This window comes from Anticarsia gemmatalis, chromosome 9 (genome assembly GCF_050436995.1).
Source record: "Anticarsia gemmatalis isolate Benzon Research Colony breed Stoneville strain chromosome 9, ilAntGemm2 primary, whole genome shotgun sequence".
NCBI classification, from domain to species: domain Eukaryota; kingdom Metazoa; phylum Arthropoda; class Insecta; order Lepidoptera; family Erebidae; genus Anticarsia; species Anticarsia gemmatalis.
In genome coordinates, this window is record NC_134753.1 from 13705197 (window position 1) to 13722747 (window position 17551).

The 17551-nt window shown below is 39.1% G+C and overlaps 1 protein-coding gene across 3 annotated transcripts in view; it reads left to right on the forward strand.

Moving 5' to 3' along the window:
* Window positions 1-17306, forward strand: part of mv (lysosomal-trafficking regulator mauve) — a 61945-nt gene extending 44639 nt beyond the window's left edge. For 2 of the 3 annotated variants that reach the window (XR_012959614.1, XR_012959615.1), the window contains exons 30-46: window positions 67-171; window positions 407-577; window positions 1173-1262; window positions 1477-1611; window positions 1912-2088; window positions 2448-2625; window positions 3000-3179; window positions 3641-3849; window positions 4132-4385; window positions 4752-4942; window positions 5344-5487; window positions 5924-6168; window positions 6537-6733; window positions 7118-7379; window positions 7937-8352; window positions 9875-10015; window positions 10604-10742. Coding sequence is in view for 1 of the 3 variants with exons in the window: in XM_076118172.1 (XP_075974287.1) it covers window positions 67-171; window positions 407-577; window positions 1173-1262; window positions 1477-1611; window positions 1912-2088; window positions 2448-2625; window positions 3000-3179; window positions 3641-3849; window positions 4132-4385; window positions 4752-4942; window positions 5344-5487; window positions 5924-6168; window positions 6537-6733; window positions 7118-7379; window positions 7937-8084; window positions 9875-10015; window positions 10604-10818; window positions 11178-11336; window positions 11791-11971; window positions 12276-12421; window positions 12652-12899; window positions 13197-13417; window positions 13844-14021; window positions 14354-14483 (4305 nt within the window). In the remaining 2 variants the exon portion in view is untranslated. Of the gene's footprint in view, window positions 1-66; window positions 172-406; window positions 578-1172; window positions 1263-1476; window positions 1612-1911; window positions 2089-2447; window positions 2626-2999; window positions 3180-3640; window positions 3850-4131; window positions 4386-4751; window positions 4943-5343; window positions 5488-5923; window positions 6169-6536; window positions 6734-7117; window positions 7380-7936; window positions 8353-9874; window positions 10016-10603; window positions 10819-11177; window positions 11337-11790; window positions 11972-12275; window positions 12422-12651; window positions 12900-13196; window positions 13418-13843; window positions 14022-14353 lie in introns of those variants that run through there. The other variant, XM_076118172.1, reaches the window with a different exon arrangement.
* Window positions 17307-17551: the final 245 nt, after the last annotated feature.

The following is a 17551-nucleotide window of genomic DNA, read 5'->3' on the forward strand; positions in this document are numbered from 1 at the left end:
ATAAAAAATATTTATTTTTGTTGATAAATTGTCTAGTTTAATAATATGGTTATTTCATTATTGTAGCGTCGTGTCCGTGCGGGTGCAGCGTCCGGTTGGTCAGCGTGTGAAGGGTTACTATTGCTACTGCGACATGCATTAGCGTTGCTACCAGATCATGCACATCATCAGGTATGTTTCATTATTAGCTACGTAAAAAAAATATATGTTCCATTACATAGAGTGTGAATATTAGACACAATATAATGAAATAGAACAATGGAGTCAATTACGTTAACGAAAATGACATAGACATTTTCGAAAAAAAAAAATTCTTACTGTATTTTATTATATGATTTGCGTTTAGGCAACGGTATATACTTTAGACATAGTTTCGAATTAATCATTGTGTGGTGTGTGTGTGCAGGCGGTGTGCGGCGCGGTGTGCGCGGAGAGCCTGGTGGTGCTCAGCAACCAGCGCGTGGCGCGCTGCCGGGCCGCCGCCGTCCGCGCGCTCGGGGCCCTGACGCGCCGCGCCAGCACGGACCTGGCCAGGAAGCTGCACCAGCACCACTACTATATACATCTAGCTAACCAGGTACATAGCGTCACTACTTATTATGTCACATTTTTCCACACACAAAATCCCTTAAGAGGGCGTCCATAAATTACATGAGCTGTGTTTTTTAATTTTTCTAACTTAAAAATTCCGTAATATTTTCCGGAACCCGCTCAATGTAAGATTACATGAAATTTGACTCGAAAAAAACTCTAAACACCTCACATAATTATACATATACACTATGTTATTACGACTATTGTAATTCTAACTTAACAATACTTAACATGAACTTTAAAGTTCACGATTACATGACGAGACTTAGGTCTAAAGACATTTATTTCTCATAAAAACATAAAGTTCACTTAAAATGAGATACAGTGCGATAACAATAGTATTAACATGTTTTTTCACCTCTAGTGTTTGATATCAATAATACAATATAGGTACAGTATTTCTATTCTTTCATTTCAGTGTTTGTACATATTTTTTAAGTTGATATTTGTATGCATTCATATTATTCAGGTCTTTTATATTGTTCGGTAATTGATTAAACTTACTAAGTAATCACAATCATTTCTAAGTAATTTCTATACAGTTGTAACCCAATAATAAAGAATTCAATTTCTTTCAGATCTCGCTATATGAAGGCTCCTGGGAACTAGCGTCGGCTTGCGCTGCGTTACTTACCAAGTGTGACGTACCACTTGAAGATCAACTAGACGTAAGTAATGTTCTATTTTCACTTGTATCAATATTTAAAAATGCTAACATTACAATACATAAATCTTAAATTTCTTAGTATCAATAACTTAATTAAAATACCTGACAAAAGTTTAAGTAACTATCTTTGTTTCGTATTTAATAAGAAACTTATTCCTTAAAAATATATTATATTGTCTTTACCTGTACGTATGTAATGAATGTGTTTCATTTAGGATGATATCTGGGTGGACGTGAGCGAAGAGTCCCTACACCGCAGTCCGCCACTTCTAGCGTTACTACCGTGCTGTTTAGGAGACGTACCGCTCGCACATAACATATCATTATTACTTAGAAGAATCATTGACAAGGTAAGTAACTACAAACTGCCAAATCTAATAGTTTCACGTTGTTGCATACATATATCTATGTACCTAGACAGTCCACACAAAAAAATATTATTGATATACAATTTTATTAGCACTTAGATTAACTATTGTGTTTCGGTTACTTCTACAAACATAAACAGCGGACACAAAGCATTACAGCTTTTTATGGATTGCAAAAGTATCTATTGCATGTCGCAGGTATTGTTGTGGCGACCATTAACAACTACGACACAAAAGCAATGAAATAAAACATTAAAGTTTCATGTTTTCAATTCGTTTCAGGCGTCACTCAAAATGTTATCAGAGATATCGCTGGTAGAAGTAGTGATCCGGTCTATCAGAGCGGTGGGACAGATGCCTGACACCAACTTTGAAGGTCGAGAGTTGCTGCTTGAAGATCTGTATGAGTTGCTCAATAGAGTCGCTATCAAAGCGCTGTCTTCACAACATAGTATGCAGGTTTGTAGTGTTTGTTTATAATGTCTACGTAAATTTTGTGAGTCAAAGTATCTTACATTATAATTTAGATGTTCATAAATACTCCTGTGGTGTATGTAAGTTAATTTTTGTTGAGATTGAGCTCACAATATTAAGCATTTAAAAATGTTGAATTCACAAAACAATTATTATTTAAACATGTTTACAGAAATGAATGTCATATTTCGTATAAAGACCGATTTATGCTTTAGCTGCTAATGTACAGTACAATTTGAAACTCCATAAAATCTATAACAAAAGTTTCTTAAACAATGCGTATACCTTACAAAAAAGCGTATACGTACACGTACAAACGTACTATAAACCGTTTTCTTTTACAGACGATATCGGAGCTACATCATCTCCTCACGTACATAGAACTGTGCGGTGACGATCAAGTGCGTCGAGTCGCGAGAGACGCGCAGATATCACTGTTTAACGCGCAGTTAGACTACCTGGAAGATAAACTACACTCCTCGTACAATGCGCAGACGAAGTATGCCAATTATTTCACTACTGGTGAGTAAAATGCCAATTACAATAATATTTAAAAATGTCAATTAGATTTAAGTAACGTTTGAAAGTCTCTCAGTTACTATTAATAAAAAGGAAGGCGTTGAAATTGTGAAAAAAAAATGTCTTTGAGTGAGGTTGCAACAATATACTTGGAACTGTCGTCTTTTAATTACTGTAATATACGAGTATTATTATTGTTTCTTTTCTTGTATTGTCACCCGTAGCAGTTGCAATACATCTACATGACTTCATGTGTGTGTAATCGACTATATGACTACGTAAAATTACAATCGTGTAGCCGTGCTTTGTGTGTGTTGCATTTCAATCTTGTTGTCAATAAGCACTTAAAACATGTTATCGTAATTATTCGTCCACAGTGCTATCATCAGCAGTGTCTCTAGGCAGCGAGCTGGCGCGGTCGGAGCGCGGCGAGCTGGCGGCGCGGCACGTGGCGGGCGTGACGCGCGCCGTCAACTTCCTGCTCACGCACTCGCCGCACGCGCCGCTACACACCGACGCGCAGCTCTTCGACAGGCTGCTCTCTACACTGCTGCTAGGTAGCTATAAATCCTAACCAGTGGGCTTTAAAAATCGATCTGTTCTTTAGTCTATTTTGTATAGGAAAACTGTACGTCGATTAAATTAAGTTAGCTATTTATGTTGAAAGCAAATACACAACATCATTTCAACCATATTTCTTTAAACATTTTATTATATCTCAATATTTTGGCCAGGTAAATTTCTGTGCCTCTAATGAAAAAGAGTTCGATTTTGACAAAAAAGAGTTGTGTTTTTTTTAACACTTATGATTTAGAAAAAATACTCTATCAATTGGTCAAAACAGATATTGTTTATATTTAAAAATGAGAAAGTTACCAATGTGCAAAAGGGAAAACTGTGCAAACTTATGCTAAAATATTACAAAAGTTGCATTTTCGACGAATTCGGACTTATACTCTCTTTCACTAGAGACATAGATTTACACATAAATTGATGAATGATCATTTTTTTTTTGTAGCGGTGAGCGGGTCAAGCTCGACTCGTCCCAAATGGTGGGTGTCGGTGGGCGCGGAGTGGGGCGGCGCGCTGCAGGAGCTGTTCTGGTGGGCGGCGGCACCAGCGGCAGGCACCCGGGAGCTGCAGCCGCGCCTGCTGCGGGCGCTGTACCACGCGCCACCACACGTGCTGCACGTGCTCACGCCTACTGAACCTGCCGCGCTCAGGAAGGTAGGAAGCTATTCTATTGAAAATTTGTTAGGTATATAAACCAATATAGTGTATTTTGTAGTGAGAAGAGTAGCTATATGCGTATACTTACAAAATAGAAGTCTAAAAATAAACCATTTGTGTTTTTTTTCAATATGGCTGGTAAATTATCTGGCAAAGTGTAAGAACGAACTCGTGCGTATACGTACATCATTTACACGTATTATGCTTGTTTGAAATTTGTATCGAATCGTTTCATGCTGCCATTTTATACAAAACTGTTCTACATTTCTGTCCATCCAGTTGGCTATCTACTTGGTAACAATGCTGAAGCACATCCACCTATCAGCCGAAGAGTCTGGAGCAGTGGGCAGCTCGGTGGGCGGCGTGGAGCTGGCCATCACGGACTGGGCGCGCGCCTGGGCCGTGGGGCTGCAGGAGGGGCTGGCCGAGCGCGTCACGTCCGACCTGCTGGCGCCCGAGGCCGCCGCGCTGCTGCAGCACGCCGAGCAGCGCTGGGCCCGCCACGCGGCCAGGACAAGGTCCGTCATTGGCAAGTACGTATACGTAAACTTGTTAATACTTCCATAGTGCCAAATACCATGATAAAGTTCCGATACCGGCTGCAATACTTTGGCATTACCATTATGAATACATACGACATAAACACAGGATACACATTTTTTCATTTTATTCAAGGATAATATACAATACATCATATTTTTGACTCGCATTTTAGTAACAGGACAACATTGCATGCATTGCATTAAATGTATGCGATAGATGAGACGAGCACGGGATCTTTAAAAGTGGCGTAATGAATGGAGGCCTATATTAGTGCCGAAACGTGGGCAACTAGAAAGATGAAAAAAAAAATGTTTTTTCAATGACTAAACTGTAATGAAACTTATTCCATCTCCCAGGGTGGTATGGAGCAAGGACGTGTTAGCTAGCAAGGTGACAGAGAGTGCGATGTCAGTGACCCGCGGCGTGGTGGACGCTCAGAACTCCCAGCGCAAGGCCTTCATGGAGCACCTGCGTAGGGCTCACGCGCACCACGCCAGCGCCGCGCAGGCCTGGCAGAGACTCATCGACACTTACACGCATGAACAAGGTAACACATACTGAAGAAATTCTTTATGATAATTATAGTCATTTTTTCGGTTATATAATTCATCAGTGGCTGTACCGCGATCTCCTAGCGTTTAAAAAGACTTAAGGGATACTCTAGGCATGCATTATGTGCCTAAAACATAATATTATTTATAATAAATACTACAAAATAACAATAACAAATACTACATACGTGTGTGTCCAATAAAACAACTCCAGCCAACGAACCATTAATTCCGTGAGTCAGACATTAATTGACATTAAAAAAATCAAATTTTGTATACCTCCACCTTCAGTGCAACTTGCATAAGAAGCTCTCTAGTACAATGTTGGATTGTAGGAGAATGTTTTATATCAGCCTGCTTGTGTAAATAACTCTCTAATGTAATGTTTTATTTCCAGCGGTATGGCACGATCCACGTTCATACCCTCGCTCGTGGCAGCTGGACCCGACGGAGGGTCCGGGGCGAGTGCGCGTGCGGCTACGTCGAGCGCACCTGCACATACCGCCCAAGTTCCTCAAACAACAACAGAAACATAAGGCTGGTGAGTCACCACATCACACATGAAGTAGCTGCCTGAAGATAAAGATAATGATACATTGATTGCATAAGTGTCTAATAAATTAGTAGCATTTTGCTGTGGTCATGTAAACTAATTGTATAGTCAAATTAATTCGTGTTAGTGTATTTATAGAACTCGTATATGTAGTGTATTTTCCTCCCCTTAGGTGAGTGTAGAGTCTACAATAGATGACATAAAATATTTTTTTTTATTTATGAATTGGAACTATCATATTTAAAAAAACATACGCGGCCGCGTGGACGCTGTTATGACGCTTTAAAGTGTCATGAGTACTAAATAAAGCAGATTATAATATGTGCGTCATAAAAAAAAACCATAAAAAACAAATTTCAAGATCTAAGCAGTCTGTATTATTTTTTTTTTTAAATCTAAATAACCTAATCCACTTTTTTATCAGAAACAGCGCACCGTTCCCCGCCCCTACGCAGCGTGGTAGGCGGGTGGTGGTCGGTCCGCGGCGGGCTGGTGGCGCGGCTGCAGCTCAACGAGACCGTGAGCTACACGGCGCGGGTCACGTGCGTCACCGTGGCCGCCGAGCTGGACGGAGAGCTGCTGCTCAGCGACCGCTGCATACACTTCGTACCTGAGGATGGAGACTATGATCCCACCACTATAAGGAAGGATCGACTTTATATACCTGAGGTTTGTGTCTTACATTTACCCATAATATTATTAACCGGGTCTACAAACGGACTAACTGCTTCAAATGATAGATTAATGATTTACGTCCTGAGTTTTAATCGTGGATCAGAAACTTATAAGTTAGAAATGTATGCTTAGACCTTGCAAAGTTCACGTTATTGTGCATATTTTTATTGCGCATCTAGCCCATTACGAACTCAGTTTGTTGCCGAAGTGACGAAATGTATCCACTACACATTGAAGTCTGTACGCAAACTGAAAACACTGCTTTTATTCAACTACAATATCGTACAAACACCAATGTGACTTTATGCTTATGTATGATGGCCGTACCGAACAGTAGTCAAAATCTATGTGTTGTTGTTTAGGTTCAGGCAGCGGCGCAGGCGGAGAGCTGGCCGCTGGAGTCGGTGGTGCAGGTGGCCACGCGGCGCTGGTGCCTGCAGGAGCGCGCCGTGGAGCTGTTCCTGAGCTCGGGCCACGCGCACCTGCTGGCCTTCAGCGACCACGTCGAGCGGGCCGCCTTCCTCAAGGCGCTCGCCTCCTCGCACCACCCACCCGCCAGGTAACAAGCTACACTACACTCAAATACGTGCACGTATACGTCGTCATACGTACTTTATATTAGTCATTTTTTAGGTTGATAAATACTTTGTTAATTTCTGGTTTTGTTAAAATTATCTAAAAATAAAAAAATAATCTGTTAAATAAAAAATAAATTTTGAGCTCCTTTTCTATGGTTAGATAACTTTATTTCATTTTTAACTTTGATGTTTTTACAAGTTATGTGAAGAAATATTTAATAGCATTTTATAAGCCAAAATTATTCAATGCACAGAGTTACTTCGCAATGGACTCATCGACCTTTTAATTAGCTAAACGTATTCAAATAAAACTTACAAATAAAAATTACATTTCACTTCACTAACCTACATAATGCGCCATCCAGAATCGAACCGGACACACTAAACGAAGCGATGGCAGCGTGGCGCAGCGGCAGCATCACAAACTGGGAGTATCTCATGCGTCTGAACGGCCTCGGCGGTCGCTCCTACAACGACCTCATGCAGTACCCCGTGCTGCCGTTCGTAATCGCTGACTATACGTCGCGGATACTAGACCTCAACGACCCGGCCTCGTTCAGGGACCTCAGCAAACCCATGGCGGTGCAGAACAAGAATAGAGAACAGCATTATATCAATATTTATAATGTGAGTATATTTACATTGATATTTTTAGTCAGTCAGCTCGTGACCACGGTCGATGTAATTCGATCGAAACGTCGGGTGAACATATAAGGTAACCTAAGCTTTAATTTTCAATCGCGTTTGAGACCCGTTGCATTATAATGTTATGTTTTTGCCAGGTTTAATGTTTCTGGACGATTTAATGTAACACATTTCAAACTTATTAAATCTCTGAGGTAATTAATGGACTGTTTATACCAGGAATGTGAAAACAGACCATATCGGTTTTTGATTTTGGTCGTTGATAGAATAAGCCATGAGCTTCTTTCTGTTCTCTATGGTAAAACCCCATCAGAATCATGCCTGAACAACGAATGGTATGTTGCTAACATTCAATTTGCACCTGGCGAGTATATCCCATGTTTCACTTTTAAGATCTGAGCGACTTACTTTTATTGTTTCCGGTAGGTTATGTCCCTTATTGCTGGTTAAAAGCTCCTTGTTGCCTTCTTGTCTGCCTTGATTTTTTTCGACACGTTAGTTGTTCATCATTGACTAAGGTTTCTACTCCATGTGCCCAGGACCTGAAGGCGGCCCGGCGCGAGGGTTGCAGCCCCCTACAGCTGCGCCAGCCGCACCACTACGCGTCGCTGTACTCCAACTCGGGCGGCGTGCTGCACTACCTCGTGCGCCTGCCGCCCTTCACCGAGCTCTTCCTCAACTACCAGGGTATGTACCCACTACCCACATGCACCAGCTGCGCCAGCCGCACCACTACGCGTCGCTGTACTCCAACTCGGGCGGCGTGCTGCACTACCTCGTGCGCCTGCCGCCCTTCACCGAGCTCTTCCTCAACTACCAGGGTATGTACCCACTACCCACATGCACCAGCTGCGCCAGCCGCACCACTACGCGTCGCTGTACTCCAACTCGGGCGGCGTGCTGCACTACCTCGTGCGCCTGCCGCCCTTCACCGAGCTCTTCCTCAACTACCAGGGTATGTACCCACTACCCACATGCACCAGCAGGTCCTGAGAACTGCTGCAGCACGAAGCTGCAAGTGGTGTTGACAAGTGATTTAAATTCTTTGTAACAAGGCTCAAACAACCGATTTCAGCAATGAAGATACATATCCATTTGTGTCAATTTAATTTACTAAGTAAAAACCGATATCTGATATTTATAATTTAACTAGCTGACCCGCGCAACTTCGTTTGCGTGTATCCCGCTACTTCGACAAATACAGTCAACGCACCAACACATATTGGATACTAATTTTCAATTCACAATAACTTCTCTTTCCCTTAACCGCGTTTAAAATATTAAAATGTTTTTTGGTTTCTGTGACTCTTCTTTGATCGCCCCCCCTATCAGTTTTTGGAAAAAATATTTAAGTAATGTACAGATTTTTTTTTGTCTTATATGTATAGATCAAAGTCGTAGTACCTACTTTTTAATATTATTTATTTTTCATGTACCGTTTTTTTATATTTTTTGTTTTTTTTTGTGTACTTAGCTACTTTTGTTATATACATCTAATATTAACTATTATTTTCTTGTTTACTTTTTAAATTATTTACATTCTACATTTTATTACTTTTACTTATTTTTTATTTACATTTATTTTTAGAAGATTAACTTTGTCTACATTTTTTGAAATATAATATAAGGTATACATACATTTTCATTTTAACGATGAGAAAGGTTTCCCATATATTTAAAATTAAAGACTATCTACAATTAAAAACTACCTGTAGGTAGATATACATGTTATTTTTTTTTTCCTTTTATTTTTTATTTAGCCCGCCGCCGCGGCCGGCCCGTACCGTGCCGCAATAATATCGTGATATCTCCTAAACTATATGTCTAAATAACACACTGTAAACTGCAAAAATAATCTAAATTAAATGCTCGTGATGATGAACTTACTTATTTTGATAAGGATATATGTATTATTGGTTATATCACCAGTTAAACATCACCCAACGAATTAAATGTTTTTTTAATACAGAAAAGTAGTTTTTGTGACTTAAATAAAAAAGCTGGATATATGTCATCGCGGACTTTTTTGTAGAACTAATAAAGACCAATGTTTTTGCTATACATTGTTCTTACTTGTATCCAACGGTATAAGCGGCGCACGCACAAATGCAATCTTCAATTAGATTTTTTTTCTGACTTCTTGGACATAAATCGCTATAACTCAGCTAATATAGTTTCAATGTATTTCAATTATAAATAAAAACCTGTCGGAGAAAATACTCTTTCTATTAGTGAAAACCGCATCAAAATCCGTTGCGTAGTTTTAAAGTTTTATGCATACGAAGGGACTACAGACAAAATGGGCGACTTTGTTTTATACTATGTAGTGATATCAACTTTTAATAGTTTTTTGGTTTTTCCTGACCCCACTACCCTATGAGATTCATAGCATGGAAGTTTAATACATGTCGTTTCGACACAAAACTTTAATAAAATCCGAAGAAATATGTCTAATTTTGTCTCTTTGTATGCGATAGACAACAACTTCGACATGCCGGACCGCACGTTCCACTCGCTGGCGACGACATGGCGGCTCATCACCAACGACTCGCCCACTGACGTCAAAGAACTTATTCCTGAACTGTTCTATCTGCCGGAGCTTTTCCATAATAACGAAGGTAAGTGTTTTAATGTTGAATTGATTTAACATGTTGTTCTTTACAAAACTGTTTACAAGTGTATCATTTATACTTTAGCATTGGTCTTAGTATAATACCTTGGGGTATACCTAAGCTTTGAGTTAAGTAGACACTTTTTGAAGTCGTCAATTTTATTTTATGTTTATGAAGATTATTCACCTTATAAAATTCAACCTGTCACGATTCAAACAAAGCCTTTGACCGCTTTTAGATGTACCCAGTGGCGTAGCTTGCATTGGCAGGACCCCGTATAAAAAATTGTTTTGGGGCCCTTATATTGTTTGGGGGCCCTTATGTTGTTTGGGGGTAAAGATTTTTCACAAAAGAAAATTATATTAAATAATAATAAAAAATATAATTATTATTATTATTTCTTTTTCCTTACACACTTTTGGGGGCCCCCGTGGCCCGGGGGCCCCGTATAATTGATACAGCAGATACGGCGGTAGCTACGCCCCTGGATGTACCTTATTAATAAGAACAGGGATGCCTAAAGACTTTTAATATATTAGAAAATCAGTCTTTTTTAAAGTGGTAAAATTGCTTAAATTTTTGTTTTACGCACAGGTCTGAACCTGGGCGTGCGGCAGTGCGGCGCGGCCGTGGACGACGTGGAGCTGCCGCCGTGGGCGCTGGACGCGCGCCTGTTCACGCTGCTGCAGCGCCAGGCGCTGGAGGCGCCGCTGGTCACGGAGCGCCTGCCGCACTGGATCGACCTGGTGTTCGGCTACAAGCAGACCGGCCAGCCCGCGCTCGACGCCATCAACGTCTTCCCGGCTTGCGTGAGTGCCGTTCACACATTGGTTTTTAATGAAATTACATGTAGATTGATTGAGTTATTTGGCAGACAGATGCATTAATGACTCAAAAAGACTTTCAAGTCCTACAGTGAAAAGGAAATACCTTGTATTTGAACAATTATTATTTATTTCCTGTTTAAGTGATTAGAAAAAAGAATAATTTTCTTATTTAGTGAGGGTCTAACTAACATTCGCGCTCATAACTACAATCAATTACATGTTACGATGGAATAAAAAGAACAACTTTCGTGTTCTTTATAAATTTGTCGCTGTTTGCTTTCACAGATTAATATTTCGACAATTCATAATCATATTGCTTTAATTAAATGTTATTCAAACAGACATACTACGGCTTCGACCCGTCAGCTCTAGAGAACAAAGTGGATCGTATAGCTGCGGCCACGATGGTCCGCACATACGGTCAGGCGCCGCGACAACTACTGCGCACGCCGCATCCACACGTACAGCCTGACTTGTTGCATCCACAGCCACAACAACAGGTAATGTACCAGGATTTTTTACATTGAATATAAAAACCAAGTATTTTTGCTTGAATATAATTGCTCTGTTGAATGTGTTGTTATATTGTTAATGGACTGAAGTTAATGTAATGGCGTATCTAGATCTTACTGTAGCCTTCAGTTGCATAACACATAGCATTTTACATGAACGTTTAACAACTGTAAAATCAACTCTGATAGTTTTTGAAAAGAGAAGGATTTAAAAATAGGTACTATTTATTGATTTTATTAAAAAAGTTGTGGGTATTTCTTTTCTCTCTCACATGGAGACACTCTGGGCCCTTATAAGATATCGTTTCTTTGTATCAGTTTCTTCTTCATCCTTGTTTTTATGATATTTATGGTTGGGAAACACTTAGTTCATTGTGCGAGAATATCCTTGCCTAGTATTGGGTTAAATTAAATATAACATATGATTGTGGTGCGTGCACAGACGCCGGTGTGGGCGGGCGTGTCGGGCGCGCGCTGGGGCTCGTGGTGCGGCTCGCCCCACGCGCGCGCCGTCACGCTCGTGGCGCGCCGCGCCTGCGCCGGCGCCGCCAGCCTGCACGTGCTGCCGCACGCGCGCTCCATCGCCGTCGTGCCCAGGAACAACGCGCTGCTCACTCTGCAAGGTATATTTTGTACTAAATATTTATTATTTGATTGAACATTTTTGAGAAACTGTCTGCATATTTTCAGCTTTTGCGACTTTTACACATATAATAACGTCGTTCTGGTCGACTTCGGCTGCATCGGCTAGTTTCATTGAAACCAGCTAACTTTACACACAATATTACAATGCAACGAATCTAAAGTGTGATTGTAAATTAAAGGCTACGACACCCTATTTGTTTACCCGACGCGATATTTCGATCTAATTACATTGACCGTAGTCACATGGGCGGGCTATTAATGTACTTACATTTTTTGTGTTAGGTGAAGCATTATCAAGTAATGCACAGAACAATGGTCAGCAACCGTTAGCGTTGTTATCATGGGGTCATTCAGACAACATTGTAAGGTTAAAACGACGACGAGACGCCAGACCGGACTTACTATTGTATGTTCCTGCACTTGACCAAGTAAGTATTCCAAATTCTCAGTTTATTTCAATTGTAATGGGTCTTTAATATTTTTCTGCATAACTTTATATTTCCCGGTTCAAAATCTTTTTTAGCGGATACCTACGTCATAATATTTACCTGCATGCCGAATTTCAGCTCAATCCGTTCAGATTCATACTTTATGTGCAATAAAAATATACGAGTATATTATTTATGTGATTAATATTCTATATTACGTGCTTCTATAGATAACGAAGGTAGCATCCTCGCACGGCAGCTCGGCATGTCCGTACCCCGCCATGCTGGGCCACGTGTCAGGGCGCGTGCTGGCCCTGCGCGTGCGCGGCGTGGCGGGCGGCGGCGGCGCGCTGCGCGTGCGCACGCTGCGGCTGCACGCGCACGCCGCGCCCGTGTGTGCCGTGTGCGTGTGTGCGCGCGCCACGCTGCTGGTCACCGCTAGCAGTGATGGCGTTATAGTGCTGTGGGACTTGAACAAGTGGGTATACGGTTATTAATCATTATACTACTGTTTAAATGTAGACTTTTCTCGAAATGTAGATCTAATAAAAATTACAATAGTCAACAAAGAAATGTTGATGTAGCTTACTTAAGTCAATCTTCGTGAAATTTCATCATGCATACAACAGACATAGTGTATTTTAGAACACATGTATAAAAAATCTGCTCCTGACCGACCGACTGAATTCTTGACACTCCTGAAAACTCACAAGACAATCAATTTTATTTCTAAATTATAATTTCACACAATTTTGACACAATCTCTAATTTCCAGATTAACGTACATCCGCACGCTCCCGAACCGCGACATGCTGACAGTGACGCACGTGACGATCAGCGAGACGCTGTGCGACGTGGCGTCCGTGCACGACATGTCGGCGAGCCACGCCGCCTGTGACGTCAGCGCCGACGCAGACTGCGACACCTATGAGAAAGACGCCGCCTACAAGTACAAGTCGCTGATTAGAGTGCATACTGTTAATGCTAGGTTTGTTGGTGAGTATAGAAATAAAAACTTTATGATATTTATATTTGTATACTCAATAATATCCCACAGCTAATGTTACATGATTACAAATTAATATATTATAACCAACTTATTAATATATTTCTTTATATTGAAAAATTTCAATTTACTCCAGCTATCTGCACTGCTACGACATTACAGAAAATAGCAAGCTAAATCTAGCCATAATCTCTCTCTCTCTTCATTGATAGTGAAGTTAACTTTTCTGATTTTTCTTCTCCACTTCACTCTGTCCTGGACATCGTCTTCGGTAACCTTACACTCACTTATATATTTATTTGGCCATACTGAACTGGTATATTTCTATATTTTATAAAGCGCTCTATTACATGATAAAACGTAGCAATAATAATTCTACTTGAGACTGCATTTAACTTGCTACATTTGTGTCGCAGGTAGCGTGAAGGTACAAGAGCTGGTGACGTGCGTGTGCTACTCGAACGCCCCGGAGGGGGTGAGCGTGAACGGCGTGGCGGCGGGGCTGGCGGGCGGCGGCGTGCGCCTCTACTCGTCGTGGGACCTGCGCCCGCTGCTCTACATCCCGCCGCCCGACACCCGGGCGCCGCTTGTCAGGTAACATACACACATCAGTAATCTTTCTATTGGAGATTTCACGGAGCCCAGCAAAAAAAGTGTACCTTAAAAACTAATATGTTTATATGCTACTGGTTATTAGTTCAAATCAATTTCATCATATCTTAGTCATAAGGACAAAAAAATCGTTTAATATTAATTACCCAAATTGGCTTATAAAATGGTGGCGCAATTACTTAGCAAATTTTCTGGGTGATGGTGAAGAAATAGACTGAAATTGAAATTTAAGTTTTGTGGAAAATCCCACCTAATCATGCAACTAAAAATAAAACTCATCATCGAAAATCTAACTCAAATATTTGTTTCCACAGTTTAACCTACAGCAGTGATTCACAAATTCTGTTCGGTTGCTACGAGTCGGGCACGGTGGTGGCGTGGGAGAGCACGGGGGGTGCACGTCCCGCGCCCGTACGCATACTGCCTGCACACGCACTCTTCTGAAACTACTTACATTAAGTATACTAATAATAATGTCGTCGTTTCATTGAAACTGGCGATCCGTGCAGGACTTTGTTTATAGTGTCCAAGTGTGTGTACAATACACAGGTACACTCTCTATTACATCACTCTCATTGAGTATACTACTGTAAAACGAACGTATACGTATATTATACGAACAGGAATTACCCTCTTTGTAAGAGTGTAGTTGTACGTTTTCAAATATATTTCCCTGTCTGTATTTCAAATAAATACAGTTGAATACCTGTATAGTTGAAACATTATTGATATTCATATAAACTTTATAGTAAATCAATATTTATCCGCCTACAATTATCAACTCTACGCTCTCTGGATATGTCATAAACATTTTATCAATGAACTATACGCAATCGTATTTATTATCAAATTATAATATTTTTCATCAAATTGTCTTAAATATCAAATGGACTATACGAACAACAATTGCTAACTAATCAATTTATGACCCAAAAACTATACCAATCAACTTCTAAAATGACTTACTTGCCAAATCAGTTTCCAAAGTTTTGAATGAGATTTCACTTGGTTATACGTGTAAGTTTACTCATCATGCTATCTCTTTTACTCGCATGATAGAACATGAGACAGAACTATAATATAACAAATAGCCAAGCAAAATCTCACTGTAATGTTTAATATTATGTATCATGTCTATAGTGTGCTTGTATACTGAAAGACTGTAATAATCTCACGTTAGATTATGTGTGAGTTTGTCTGTTTAGTTATAATATACTATACTCTTGAGTGAAACAGCGCAGCTATGTATATAGATCAATATAATTATGTAATACATAAAGATAAGTTATTAGCGTCGTGACTTTTGAGGAACATTATTTTGTCAAGTAGTTTGTAAAAGGCATTTTATTGATACTATTAATATTATTTTTGTAACTCAAGCATGCCCTTAAGTAACTATGTAATTACCACCAAAACATAATAAATAAAATAGAACTCCAACTTATCTGATTAAATATATAACTCCGAACCTAAAACATAAGGTTGGGAGAGATATGTTAATACATATAACTTTATGTTGTGTGACAACTTGCAATAATGCCAAACTTTCAATGACATAGCTCTGACGATGTACAACAAGATAATTTTCCTTTAAAGTCACCAAAATTACCACGAACATAATATGATATTGTGGTAAAAAACTAAAATAAGTCGTCTTCCTACGTAGCTCAAGTTAAGTCCAATATATTCTCTCTACGGGTGGCAACACCGTAGTATGAGTTTTATAGAAACGCAGTAGTTTTCGATCAGCCTCGTGCCAAATATTTACATAATAAGTATATTCTAGATATTGTATTATGTATAATATAACTTAAAACATTTTACTTATATTATATTCCATGGGAATTACGTTACTTACAATGATTTGCGTGACGTTTCGGCACATTTGACACCGACTAAGCAAATCAAAAATAAAAAAATGATGATTGCAATGATTTCCGTGTAATATTAGATTATAGGAATCACGACATCTTAAACGTTAGTTTCACAGCTCATGAATAAGCGTTAGATAACCTACCTGCAAGATAAAGTGACAGCTATGAAAACAACTGTCAAAATATCATCTGATAAGTTTTCTTATGCATATAAGGATGTGGTGAAATCGGTCCTTAGAGTTACGAAGTTCTTCCATATCAAGCAAAAAAGATGATTTACTCAGGCCATTACAAACGTGCGAACTACGTCATAATCAAAAGAATCATAGGAATGTGACAATGTGTAAGTAAGAGCGAGAGGCTCCGATAAAATGACATGACTTAGTTCGCACGGTTAAAATGACCCGTGTGTAATTTTATCTATATGACAAGATAAAGCAATATTTTAAATTAGTATATAGTTATATTTTTATTGGAACTCAATACATGGCGAATTTATATTTTGATAAGCGGTATTTGAAAGTTTAGTAATAATTTGTTTTACAATAGAAGTGAATGTAAGCAATAACATATCTTAAGTGTCTTGTAAATATTATTATGTATATTTTTGTATGTGTACATTCCTGTAATTACTCGAGCATTTTGTAAGCGCGTATTAATTATGACGAAGGTCTATGAGGGATGGTTCATACTACATTTTATTACTCTGCTAAGTTCGGGACTAGCGCTCTCTTCATTCGTATTCCAGCCTCAACCACGATTACCTTAAGAAGTGTATTTACTTTCAATTCATTAACATTGTATAATTTAAGTACGGCAGCTCTAATGTGAATACCTAGTAATACATAGACAGTAATAATATTCTTTTCATAAATCGATATCTGCTAAGGACGGTCGTGTTGGGGTTGCGAAATGTGGGTGGTATTGATCATCCCTCAATGTTTATTTTTATTTGTTATACTTGGTTATGTTTTAAGTGTACCTAAGAAAATACAGCGAGATTCATCGTCACAATCAAAGAGGCTAATATTGGGGAAGCCCTACAGTATTTAATTTTATTACACTACGTTACGCTACATAGCTCTTTATTTCTACAAAGCAAAAAAAAATATTTTGTACAAGTTATCTATACTCTAGAGTTAGCGCTCTGTAACGTAGTAAATGCGAATGTTATGTAGCTATTTATTTAAGCATTTACTGTCGAATACGTGGCAACACTGCCGTCCTGATATTTCTTAATAATTACCATTGGCAATAAATACATGCTTTAAAAAGTGATTATATTCTTGCCTAGTATTTTATTAAGACGTCATATCAAGTTGTTGTAAATTATATTATCATAACATCTAATGTTGAGTTTTGTAAATGAAATAAAATATTTTTTAAATATTTATGTTGTATTTTATTTTTGCACAACATTAAATAAATAAATATTATTGGACAACTCACGCACGGGCATTTGATTCCAAACTAAGCAGAGCTTGTACTGTTTAAGCAGAGTTTGTACTATGGTAACCAAATAACTGATAAACATACATATATACTTCTAAATACATACTTATATAGATAAATTGACAACCAGGCTCAGAACAAATACTCGTGCTCATCACACAAAGATTTGTCCCGGGTGGGATTCGA